This window comes from Pseudonaja textilis, chromosome 11, assembly GCF_049901715.1.
Source record: "Pseudonaja textilis isolate UNSWEBS1 chromosome 11, rPseTex1.2, whole genome shotgun sequence".
NCBI lineage: Eukaryota > Metazoa > Chordata > Lepidosauria > Squamata > Elapidae > Pseudonaja > Pseudonaja textilis.
Genome location: NC_142000.1, coordinates 3487391 through 3500634, shown reverse-complemented (window position 1 = coordinate 3500634; position 13244 = coordinate 3487391). Strand labels below are relative to the sequence as shown.

Below are 13244 nucleotides of genomic sequence, written 5' to 3'. Positions count from 1 at the left end.
CCCCTCAGTCTTTTTTTTGAACTCCAGGGCCCAAGCGGTGCCGGAAGCGCCATCTTTGAAGCGGGTCGGGGGGGCGGGAACAGCTCATCCCCACCGGCGCCATCTTTGAAAAGGGCAGGCCCAGCTAAGGGCAGGACGGCAGCCGGGCCGAGAAGCACGAGTGGCGACCGGTAGGTAGCGAGGACGGAGCGGTGTGGCTTTCCTAGCCGAAAAACGCCTTTTCCTTCCCGCCTTTTCCGCGGGAGCTCCAGGGACCGTCTGAGACCCTCCGCACAACAACCCTGAGAGGTGGGCCCGGCTAAGCTCGCCCTCAGCGAAGGTTAGGCCCTCTTAATCCCCCAAGCGGCCTTGTTTTCCTCAGGATTGCCAACCTGTTCTCAATAACGGCTCTCTGGGCTGGAGGGGAAGGATGAGGTCTTGTCTATGGAGCTGGCGGGGAGCTTGAATCTCCCCGGGAAACCGTCAATTTCGACTTTTAGAAACAATAACATCAAAAAAAGAACGTCGAAAAGCCCCAATCCGATGAGAAAAGTGGCCTTTTTAAAAATTTCAGGGGGAAGCACTATTCAATATCTGGTAAATAATTTTGATTGCACAGACCTCTCAGGGAGGGATTTGGGGGTCGGTTTAAACATAAACTCGGCTGGGCTTTCCCTGCTCGATGAGCCTGGTGAGAGAATTTAAAGGTTTATTTAGTTTTAAAAAGGCTAAGGCCTTTGAACTCTTGAACTCACTGAGGGGGATTCTGGGATTTGGAGTCCGCAGGCCTGGCTGGGGGTGGATTCTGGGATTTGGAGTCCGCAGGCCTAGCTGGGGGATTCTGGGATTTGGGGGTCCTTAGGCCTGGCTGGGGGATTCTGGGATTTGGGGTCCTTAGGCCTGGCTGGGGGATTCTGGGATTTGGGGTCCGCAGGCCTGGCTGGGGGATTCTGGGATTTGGAGTCCGCAGGCCTGGCTGGGGGATTCTGGGATTTGGAGTCCGCAGGCCTGGCTGGGGGATTCTGGGATTTGGAGTCCACAGGCCTGGCTGGGGGGGATTCTGGGATTTGGGATCCGCAGGCCTGGCTGGGGGGGATTCTGGGATTTGGGTCCTTAGGCCTGGCTGGGGGGGATTCTGGGATTTGGGGTCCTTAGGCCTGGCTGGGGGGGATTCTGGGAGCTGGAGTCCGCAGGCCTGGCTGGGGGGGGGATTCTGGGAGCTGGAGTCCGCAGGTCTTAAAAATCACCAAGTTTGGAGACCCCTGCACCAGAGCAAAGTGGCTGTTTCCTTTCTTATTTCCCTACATTTATGCATGTTCCTGGAACTAGGCTTGACTGAAGGAAAAGGAGGGGACAAGGAGTTAGGAGGAACCTGAGAGGAGGATTTATAGTCCTGTTTCTCTGTTGCTGTTGTATATAAGTCAACCCCCATCCCTTAGTTGGTGCCCATAGGTACCATTCATTAATGATGATGCCTTGCCTACTACTGCTGGAAAGGAAAATTCAAAAATAATTGCTTATTACAATCGATTATGCCATTGCGAGTCAAACGTAATGGAATCCTTAAGTCATGTTTTATTATAGTGCCTCTGTTGTAGAACTAATATCTGTAATAAAGCATGTACTGCACTGCTGTTAGCTGACTTCCCAGAATGCAGAGATTGTCTTTATATTAAAATATTGCTGGCTAGTCACTATGATTTTACATCCTTGGCAGTGACCAAGTTCTGCTCTCAAGGTCGGGTCAAATTCTGACCCAACAACATAAATACTTTATTTTTGAATTGCAGAGCCTTTTCTTTCTATCTGGCTTTTGTGCTATGCTCTGTAAAGCTTATCTTCCTTTTTACTGTTGTAATATTTGGGCTATGATTGTACATTGAATAAACATACTTATCACACCACTCTCTTATTATGGAATGCACAAGAAATAATAACTAAAGACAGGACAGAAAAGGAAAAGCAGCTAAAACTATTTCACACTGGCATTTATAATGTACATAATGGCAAAAATGCCATTTCGGGGGGACTGAAAAAGAATTGACCATATATCCTTGTTCTCATCTCCTTGCAGTTATTGTTAACACGGGTGTAGCTCTATCCCCTTAAACCTCCGTTTGCATATAAAACAGGCTCTCTGTGTTAAACAGCACAGCTTTAGAGGAATATTTAAGGATACTTATTGTAGCTGACAGTAACAGGAGGCAGGAAAGGAAGATTTTGAAATAGACTTTAGTTTAAAAGAAGAGAAATGAAAATTTAGGTCTGAATTATCATATCTTGCCTTTAGCAAAATAACTGTTGAGAATGGAAGGTCCTTTCCCCATATCAGCTGATGTGAACAAGGATAGTAGATTTCCTCTTACTCATTTTTTATTGGCTATTCAAAAACGTATTTCTCATGCCTTGCTTTAAGGCATTAAACCTTTAAGAAAGAACTTCTTCAGATATACATTTTTCCAATATGAGTACTCAAGCAAAATATAGGCAATCCTCAACTAACAACTAATTGAGCCTGGATTTATGGTCATAAGCGGTGATGAGCAGAGCATTAAGTGGGTCACCATTTGACTGGGCCCGATTGTATGACCTTTTGGGGGGAAGTTGTTAAGCAAATGCTGTGGTCATTAAGCAAACCCATTTTATAAATAAGGGGAAATGTACCTGTCCCAGGACAATGTTGCAAGATCCAATCTGGGTTGGTCACAGGGACCAAAGGTTTACTCTTCCTATAAACAGTAAATCGCTGGTCCCGAGGACTGACCCAGATTAGATCTTGCAAACCCATTTTATTTATTTATATTTCATATTTCTTAATAGCCCATCTCCCTTGGATTTTCTCATTTCTGTCTTCCCATTTTCCTCAATGGGCATTTTTTTGTTGCCAGAAAGAAAGGTGAGAAACTAGCAAAAGCCACTAAAAATTGTGCTCATGTGACTGCGGGACACTGCACACGGCTGTAAATGTGAACCAGATGCCAATCTCCCAAAATGGGATCACGTGACCAGGGAGTGGTGGCTTTTAGAACTTGGAAATCAGATGAGGTCGTAAGCAGCTCTGCAGAGGTCCATTTGTAACTTCAACCATTTAACCGGTTGTTAAATGAGGACTACTTGTAAAATATTTCACCCAGTGTTTTCTAGTTCTCTCTATAATTGGAAAGTATGCAATTCTTCAACATGATGCCTTCTAAATTTAAGATTTTTTGGATGCAAGTCACAAAGTATCTCAAAAATATCGTGTTAATTTGGACCTATATTTGCTACATTTTGTGTCTTTTTTATTTTAGGGAGCAATGTCTGCTTTCTTTCAGATCTTGAATTAATTCCAGCATGGCAGAGTATGGGATCTCTCTCGGCGAACAAGTGGCTGTGGTTTGCGATAGTTACGCCTCTCCCGAGGCACTTCAGAAATTTGTCCAGGATGTTCAAGCAATTATTGGAGCTGAAAATCAGGTTTCTGTAGAAAACGTCAATCAACTGCTTTATTGTGAGTGTTCAGAAGTACTCATTATTGTGGTAAATACATTTGAATTAAAGATAACATGTGCCATTTATAAAGGAGAATTCTTCATTGTTAATACCTTAGAAAATTTATGCTAAGTCTTATGCTCTATGCAGGATGGTCCTTGGTTAACGATTGCCCTGTTTAATGAGCATTTGAAATTATGATTGGTCCCTAATGAGGGGGACTTATAGCAGGTCTTTGAACTTGTGACTGTCAAAGTATCCCTGCTGTCACATGATTGAGATTTGAGCACTTGGCAACCAGTGCGCATTCATGACTGTCACCGCATCCTCCGGTCACGTAATTGACATTTTTGCACAACAAGCAAAGTCTAGGGAAGCCGGCAGTCAAACTGTAATTTGCAGTCACATGATATCCCACTTAATGACTGTGAGTGACTTGCTTAACAATGCTAAAAAATGGTGTAAGTTGGCACGGTCATGTGGTGTTTAACTTACAGCCATGTTGCTTAGCAACACAATTAGCAGTTATTAAGTGTGGACTTCCTGCTCAGACACTGTGTGTTGAGATTATTCCTTTAGTCTAGGACAACGAAGAGTATCGGAAGGGTGTTTTTTTATTCAACAATAATTAAAATAGTCTATCCAAAATACATCCCCCGACAGCACACGGCCAAAATAAGTTTACTGATAAGAAATACTCCAGTTCACCTCCTTTCTGTTGCCTCTTACCATATTACCAAATAGCAATATTCACGATAAGGTCAAAGTTAATGACAATTAACTTCTGAAATATAGGAAAATAAATTCTTTTTTCCATCTGAACATCTGATTGATCTGAAGACATTTTAGGTAGCTATCCACGCAGCAGAAGGACAAAGGAAATGTATAAATGCAGATAGATACTGTAAGTTACCAAAGAAATAGCATGAACTGAAAAAAGAACCTCATAAAATGTAGGTTAAAGCTCATTGTGATAACCTCTATATAAAACCCGAAGGAGGTGGAAAGGCAGTGGCACTCTGGATAGGAGGGCACAAAACTCATCAAAGATTACATCAAAGACCTACCAGAGAAACCTCTTATATTGTTCCTCATAAATTTTATGAGAAACATAATTTTATATAGGGTTCAAGGAACTGAATGTGGTCCATAACAATATAAAATAAGAGGCCTAGTAAATGAGTCAAACTCAAAGTAAGCTTTATCCAACTGTTGGGTAAAAGGTTCACCTGAAGACGGAGGCTCAGCTGTCTCATCCAGAAAGACCAGAATCAAGGCAGGCAAAGCACATTCATAACAACCTCCACAGCAATATTTGGCACAGAATAAGACAACCTTCTTTATGCAACTCAGGGTCCTTGGTTGGGAATCTGGATCTTTCCTCAATTTGTAAAAAGCTGGAAATAATCATCTCCACAACAGTTTTCTAAGCTTGGAAGCAGTTTACCAAGTCTTTCTCACTCTACGAACAGCTATTCATTGCATGGAAGTCATCAGTGACAAAAGCAGTGTTTTTTGAACTTGGTAACGTTGAGCTATGTAAACTTCAACTCCCAGAATTTTGCAGCTAGCATGTTGCATACGTGCATATACGGGTAAGTATAATTGGTATATGTATGTGCTTCCCATTTTATTTTCTCAGCCTCCCACAAAGAGTCCAGCTTTGATGTGGTTCTTTCAGGACTGGTTCCTGGCAGCCTAACACAGCACAGTGCAGAGCTTCTTGCTGAAATAGCTCGGATTGTCAAGCCTGGAGGCCGTGTCCTTTTGAAAGAAGCAGTGACCACCGAAACAGGTAAGTCTTTAGTCCTTCGCTTATTTCCAGCCATTAATTGGAGCTCCATCACCCTCACTTTTGCACTTGGGGAGAATAAAAGGCCAGTGCAAACTTGGTTGATTTCAACACACTTGCACAGGTAGTCTTCAACTTACCACAGTTCACTTAGTGACCATTCAAAGTTATAACAGCACCCCAAAAAAGGGACCTATGACCGCTTTTCACATTTACAACTATTGCAGCATCTCCATAGTCACGTGACCAAAATTCAGACCCTTGGCAACTGTTTAGAACGGTTACAGTGTCCCAGAATCATGCAATCACCTTTTCTGACCTGACAAGCAAAGTGGAGGCTCAGTGATTAGAATGCGGTACTGCACGCTGCTTCTGCTGACTGTTCGATTCTGAACAGCTCATGGTTGAACCGCTCAAGGTTGACTCAACCCTCCATCCTTCCGAGATCAGTAAAATAAGGGCCCAGATTGTTGGGGGCAGGAGGCTGACTCTGTAAACTGAGGAAGCCAGTTTCACTTAACAACTGTGTCACTAACAACTACAGAGATTCACTTAACAGTTGTGACTGGAATGGTCGTAAAATGGGGCAGATTTTACTTAACAAATGTCACTTAGCAATAAAAATTTGGGGCTGTATTGTGATCATAAGCTTAAAACATGGTATCAGGGAAAATCCTTTGGGAGGAAAGATATATACTTCAAAATGTCATTGAGTTTGGCCAGCGTTGGATGGTTACATAGACGCTGTACATCTATGGAGTTTTCTTAACAATAGCCTACAAATGGGCTACGACTTCTCTTCCAAGAGGTGTTTCTGACTTTCCAGTTCAGCCTCAGTAACCTTGAGATGTACTTCCAAGGAACAGCCTAGTGTGACTCTACTTAGTCTTTGGGCGAGACAGAATTAATCTGAAGCTATCACTTGCTGAAACCATGTGCAACCCAGATTGCACCTGTTTGAACAGGGATCCTGTTTAATTTTATCCTGTCACAAGTCTCCATTCTGGACAGGGAGAAACGGCTTCTAAAATCTGAGACATCAGCCAGCCATGAACTGGCCCATCATAATAGCCATAGCCCTTAGACTTATATCCCGCTTTACAGCTTTTTCTAAGAGGTTTACAGAGTCATCCTCTGGACCAGCCCCAAGAATCCCATCCTTTGCATTTCCCCCTGGTTCCTCTTGTTACTATCTGGCCCCAAAGCTGCACCCCTACTGATTTCACCTCTCCTAAGATTGCAGTACTGTGGCTATTTTTTATTCCTTTTTTCTATTTTAAGAAAGTAGTTCCTGAACATTTGGATTCGGATACAGTACAAAACAAAGCAGTCTCATTTAAACAGCGAAAATAGAAAGCAGATTAAGAAACAATATCTTATAGCAGCATATTAACACACATCTGAAAATGGGTCTGTGTGGGCTCCATAGTGCTTGGTGTTACAATTGAAAATGCTTTCTCTTTTATCAATCAGAAACTTGCACGTGAGGTAATGATAAATAACAAACAAATGACAATTTGACTCCAGACAAGCTGAGAGGGGACTAGAGATGAACTCCAAGTTATTTAGCGCTTTAGTATTAAAACCAGTTGAGACGAGAAAGTAATGTAATGCAGTTATGTGAGATTTGTGAGGGCTGGTAAGAATCCATGAAGCTCCTTCGTGTTCCCTCTAATTTCCTGGCACAACTGTAAGTTTTTTTCCCTGTGAAACATGGTGAAGGGAATGAAATACAATTAAAACCATATCTGAGAACCCAGATTGTTGGAGGCAAGAGGCTGACTCTGTAAACCGCTTAGAGAGGGCTGTAAAGCACTGTGAAACGGTATATAAGTCTAAGTGCTATTGCTATATCATGGCTAGCTGAATAAATCAGTTTGCCTGTAAGAATTATACATCAAGAACAGGAGCAACGTGTCTCACGTGGTTAGGACATTGAGTTGACAATCAGCAAGCCCGCCTGAGTGCTGCTGTATGATGGGTGAGCTCCCGTCATTCATTCTAGCTGCTGCTGATGTAGCAATTCAAAAGGATGCAGTTGCAAGTAGATAAGTACCAATTTGGTTGACACATTAATGGGGGCATGGAAGGAGCTTCCAGTTAGGCAACAGTGATAGCAATGGCTGATCCTTTCGCCCTGAAAACGACACGAACGTGAACTACAGGACCTTTGCAGCTCTCTGAAAATTGTGGAAGTACATAAGAGAAGCCTGACCCTATTGCATTCTTTTATTAAACCAGTCTATTTTATCTGGAGTGATTTGGAAAGCCTGTCAGAAGTTGTTTTTTTCATCCTCATAACTTTTATTTATGGATATTTGTTATCTGCTCTATTTCTTAGGTAACGATGACAAACTCAAGACAGTAAGCAAACTACAAACAATCGCAACACTCTCTGGTTTGGTTGAGGTAAAGGAGGTAAGCATTTTGATGTTGAGTTGTCAAGAGATCATTTTAGAAAACTCTGCACTTTAAAAAGGCCTTTATGCTGCTGTTCAAAATTACAGCTTTATAAAGCTGGTTGCTAGAAGTATATATAAAATATGCAATACAGCAACCTTATAATCTCAATTCATACTTCAAAGGAGAGAGAAAATACATTTGAGAAGCAAAAGATTGGGTTTATACAGTGAGTAAGCCAAAATGCCTCTGGAAAAATCTTCCTTTAATAGGAGAAAATGTTATTTTGTCTGTAATAAGCCATCATTGGTTAATAAGCACTTTGTTCAGGTCTTCCCTGCCTGAATGGATTAACTGGTAAAGTAACTTGTCGTCATCGTGTCCCCCCCCGTCCCGTCCCCCCCCCGCCTTCCAGCTGCAGAAGGATGCTTTAACCTCAGAACAAATTCAAGCTGTCCAGAAGCATCTGGATCTGCAGTGCCATGAAATTCTCGCAGTTCAGTTAGAAGGCAAAAAGCCCAATTTTGAGGTTGGATCTTCAAGTCAGCTCAAGCTTTCTACTATCAAGAAACCACCAACTGGTAAGAAAGCCATAGGCAGGGGCTTTTATCTTCTCAGATCTTGCTCCTAGGTTCACTTAAGCACATCTGTAGAAACCATCCTAAGTACGGGGAAGTTATGATTGAATGTATACCTCACCATTATTTTGTCCAGTTCAAGGCAGTGAATATAATCTTCCCACCTCCTGGTTTCCCCACAACAACCACCTTTTGAGGTGGGTTAGCTTAAGAGAATGGACTAGCCCAAAGTCACCCAACTGGCTTAATGCAACTCAGTCTCTCAGTCCAGCACCTTCACTTCCACACCAAACTAGTTCTGAAAAGCCCGGCCCTTTGGCTGTTGATTAAAAGGCCCTGCCTCAATTTTCCCCTTGAGCCTCTTCAGGGGAAAAGAATAATACTTGATCAGATTTTCCATGATTATAATTTTTGTTTAAATTGATTATTAAATAATACACTCAGCTCAGAGGTATCAATAGTCCCCGGGATGGTTTTATATCATAGGACTAAGACGTTTTGAGGCTTGTCACATCATCTTTACAATTGTGTTCTCTGGGGTCGATTGGTTGTTTCAGAAAAACCACGGGTGGATCCCACGGCTGCAAAACTCTGGACTCTTTCTGCCAATGACATGGATGACGAGGACGTGGTAGGTGCAGAAAGGCCCCTCCAAAGGCTGCCAGACAACCTCACCCAAAGGGATGCCCTGCCTTGATTTGCAAGGTTATGTTTTCTGTATTCCACATTATTGCTGAGCCACCTCCTAAGCCAGGAAAAAGAGGCAAATAAGGTTGGGCAGCTCCACCCAAGAGGAATTTTGAAACTATTTTATATGTATTTTCTCCCCCCAAATCTGGATTTTATACAGTTCCCCTCTTTTGATAGAAGCAGCACTCCATTTTATTACTGTTGCTTATCTTTTTTTAAAAAAAGTCTTCAAAGCTGTTCAGCAGCTCTAAGCATTTAGTAACAAACTTCGCCCGGGGATCTTTGCTTCCTGTGGATCTGGGATTTGTTTGGGATTTGTTTTCTCTGGGTTCTTATTGTCTCCAGGATCTCCTGGATTCAGATGAGCTTCTGGATCCTGAGGATTTGAAAAAGCCAGATCCCGCATCTCTCAAAGCACCTTCTTGTAAGGAATCTGGAAAGAGGAAAGCCTGTAAGAATTGGTGAGTGTCAAAATAAGTCAAGGACTTACCAATACATAGACACCTGAAGCACGATAACAAAAATGCCGCAGAGAAAACAACATCTAGAAAATAGAGACCATGGATTGCAGTCCTGGTGAAACCTTCTAAATCAGTGTTTCTCAAATTGGCAATTTTAAGATGTGGGGACTTCAAGCCCCAGAATTTCCCAGACAGAAATTGGGAGTTGAAGCCCACTTGCCAAGTTTGAGAAACCCTGATTTAAAATCATTGTTCTTGTGATGGAGCAAACACATTTATTTGGGGTTAAATGAGGAGTTGGAGTTATTTAAATACTAGCTGACCCTTAATCCGTTGGATTACCTTTTCCAAGATGCTTACTTAAAGCGATAACAGAATGACTACAGGTGAACAAAGCAATGGGAATGACTTCTGACTTCCTACTCGTTTCCCTATCAGCTTTGCAAGTGGGAACCTTGCTGGAATGTCAGAAATCACAATCATGTAGCCACAGGGATGCTTACTTACAATAGTTCATTTAGTGACCATTCAAAGTTACAATGGCACTGAAAAAAAGTGACTTATGAACGTTTTTCACATGTACAGCCATTGCGGCATCTCCACAGTCACCTGATCAAAGTTCAGCCGCTTGGCAATTGACTCATATTTATGACAGTTGCAGCGTCCCAGGGCAATGTGACCATCCCCTTTTGCAACCTTCTGACCAAGTCAACGGGGGAAGCCAAATTCACTTAACAACCATGTTCCTAACAACTGCAGCGATTCACTTAACAATTGTGGCAAAACTCACTTAACACATGTCTCATTTAGCAACATATCTTTTGGGCTCAATTGTGGTCATATGTTGAGGATTACTTGTACAACTGGCCTGAAGGCATGGACATTTCAGTCCCCTGGGAGCAACGAGTCCTTGATTTTGGGTGCATTCTTTAAGTTAGCCCCTTTGAGCTACTTTGATTCAAAAATGGTTGCCCTACGATGCTCCATTTCACACAGCTGAAGGTTGCAAACAGAGGCAGAAGAGTTTTAATAGTATATACATTGACAACATTAAATTCTTGGCAATTCTTGCGGTTTTCCCCTTTTGAGAACAAATGAGCAAAAAAGAAGGAAGGACAGACAGATATACATAAATGTTTCCTCCGTCGAAGATTCACAAGGAGAAGGCAATCTTCATGGTCTCTTTATGTCTATTAAACATATTTAAATATCTACAGACCCCTCACATCCCAGATATAAACTGTTTCAACTCCTACCCTCAAAATGACGCTGTAGAGCACTGCACACCAGAACAACTAGACACAAGGACAGTTTTTCCCAAATGCCATCACTCTGCTAAACAAATAATTCTCTCAACATTGTCCAACTATTTACAAAGGCTGCACTACTATTACTATTAATCTTCTCATCACTCCTTATCACCTGTCCCCTCCCACTTGTGGCTGTATGACTGTAACTTTGTCACTTGTATCCTTAGGATTTATATTGACTGTTTCCTAGTATGATTTGATTGCTTATTGTACCCTATGTCTATGATTCTTGACTCTTGACGAGTGTATCTTTTCTTTTATGTATACTGAGAGTCTTTGCACCAAGACAAATTCCTGGTGTGTCCAATCTCACTTGGCCAATACAAGAATTCTGTTCTATTAAACTTACCGCATCTTTTTCCTCTACAGCACCTGCGGCCTTGCTGAAGAACTAGAGCAAGAGAAGAAAAATGCACAGCCAAAATCTGCTTGCGGCAATGTAATTATTATTTTTTCACTCTCAATCCAGACATTGTTTAGTCTAACATTAGAACATAATGCCAACTATGTGTCCCACAATGATAATTTATAGAATAAGGATTTTTATTCATGAACAAATAGGCCATTGCTAATTTTAGCTGATGCTTTTATGTATTTTTAGTAAGGAAAGAGACAAGGAGGAAACGCCTTTCCCGTCAGAATGCTTCCAGTTTAATATTTGTTTTTAACAGAGATGGTGGGTTTGATTCATGCGCACATTTAATTGATTGGCATTTCAAGCAATGAACTAGATTTTTTAAAAGGGATCATTCTTTTGATATGAGGAATTGGCAACCAACATCCACGTTCAGCATCTGCATGTGTGACATGCATTTTGGAGCTTGATGGATTTTGGATCTTGGTGCCGTAAGACAATATAGATCCAGGAGAGCAGGTTCTGGATGACACCCTTCTCTGTGGAGCGGGGTCTGGAGGCATTGATCACCTGAGGCAGCAGCTAGGTGACAGTCTCCCTCCGGTTCCTTATCTAGCTGGATTCAGCCATTTAGTTACCAAATTTAAGAGAGGTGCCTACCCGAGTGGGCTCTGGGTGGCTTACCCAGTACGATACAGGGAGTTTTTGACTTAGCGGTTACAACAGACTTCTCCAGAGCTACTTACAACTTGGCTTCAAAGTTCCAACAACCCTCCCCCATCACGTGATCACATTTGGATGCTTAGGAACTGGCCTGCATTTATGGCCATTGCAGCCTCCCGGAGACACATGATTTAAATTTATTTATTTATATTTTTATGTATATTGGGGGAGGCGCTTTCCAGAACGTCAGTAGAGTGGGCGCTGGCCATGTCTCCGGGGAGAGGCAATTCCAGAGGGTTGTGACAGAGAAGACCCCCTTCCTTGCTCCCACAAGAAGACGGCCTTTTAACGGAAGAGGCCTGGAGCACATCCACTCCGCCCAACTGTAATAGGATGCTGTTTCATTTATGGATTTGTTTATTAATTTTTATGCCGCCCATCTCCACTGCAAGGTGACTCTGGGTGGTGTAAAATCGGGATTCTGATGACACCTTGGAGGGAATAAGAGCAGCACAAGCAGCCCTTGGGCTCTTCAACGAGTCTGTATCTGGCTCCTGGAGACAACTGGCCCGGGTGCAAGAACTCAGGGGGCAGGATGGGGTTCAAAGATCCTAGTTTATTCCATGTGACCTATACACCAGAATCTGAACCACTGAGGGTCCAGGTGAATTGGCACCAGAAAAGAGTCAAGGGTGGCTGGACTTAGGTCTCTTACGGGAGCGTAGAGACTCCAGACTGATGAAGTGCTTGACACACACACACACACACCCCTCGGCCTCAGCCTGGTTGTCTCCTACAATTAAGAGCACAAGTCACCCTGAAGGCTGGCTGCTCTTTGGTCTGGTGGTTTCGCCTTCTTCAGATGCCACTTTTGTTCCTCTCTAGTGCTACCTGGGGGATGCCTTCCGCTGCGCCAGCTGCCCTTACCGTGGCATGCCAGCCTTTAAGCCTGGCGAGAAAATCCTCTTGAGCGAAACCAACCTTCAGGACTCCTGAGAGAGGAGCAGCAACTCACAGCTTCCTTGGCGGTGCTTCATGGTTTGGACACAACCGGCAGTTTCTCTAGTAAAGAGGGAGGAAGTCTGGACTTGGTGGGGGGATCAGCAAACAAATAGGTGGACCAATGCAGGCTGTGTCCGCTTTCAGGATTCCCTGGCCGACACAGATTTTGGCTGTTCCCCCACGTCCTGCAGATCAAAAGATCTCGCTAGTAATCTTTCCATTTACTTTGCCTGCAGAACGTGGCTGTGCCAAACCCCGACGGGCGGGGCGGGTGGCGTTGGCTTGTACTCAAAAGGTGCACCGTACATCTCCATCCCCAGTTTTATACCGAGGGGAGGATTCAAAATTAAACCTGTGAAACTCTCGACCTTACTTTTGTTTTACTTTGGCTCACAAAGGTCTCGATCATTATTTTCCCGAGGAGTTTTACGCAGAAGTCACTATTCCAGCTGGTTGTGGTTTTTTTTTTAAAGAAAGTTTGAGAGTCCAGATTGCTGGAAATACTGTCTCAGAAGTGAGTGTAATAAAAAGTTGGATCTGAAA

General features: G+C 42.9%; 1 protein-coding gene across 5 annotated transcripts; it reads left to right on the top strand.

Annotated features, from left to right (window-relative positions):
* The first annotated feature begins 101 nt into the window (after positions 1-101).
* On the top strand, positions 102-13244 carry CIAPIN1 (cytokine induced apoptosis inhibitor 1). Of its 5 annotated transcripts, none has more exons than XM_026714435.2 (9): positions 102-170; positions 3294-3469; positions 5093-5245; positions 7584-7660; positions 8058-8223; positions 8778-8851; positions 9256-9371; positions 11051-11120; positions 12585-13244. In XM_026714435.2, exons 2-9 carry the CDS (start codon positions 3313-3315, stop codon positions 12693-12695), a joined length of 924 nt encoding a protein of 307 aa, XP_026570220.1. In that variant the 5' UTR covers positions 102-170; positions 3294-3312; the 3' UTR covers positions 12696-13244. The 5 variants fall into 5 exon arrangements, with proteins under 5 accessions (XP_026570220.1, XP_026570218.1, XP_087796579.1 ...); XM_026714433.2 differs by having other exon boundaries at positions 3270-3469; XM_087940453.1 differs by having other exon boundaries at positions 102-288.

Bases quoted from the DNA above. Each gene is read 5' to 3' on its own strand.
- CIAPIN1 (XM_026714435.2), top strand. From the start codon at position 3,313: ATGGCAGAGTATGGGATCTCTCTCGGCGAACAAGTGGCTGTGGTTTGC. The intron at 5,246-7,583 runs GTAAGTCTTTAG...TCTATTTCTTAG, and splicing joins AGCAGTGACCACCGAAACAG to GTAACGATGACAAACTCAAG. The intron at 9,372-11,050 runs GTGAGTGTCAAA...TTTCCTCTACAG, and splicing joins AGGAAAGCCTGTAAGAATTG to CACCTGCGGCCTTGCTGAAG.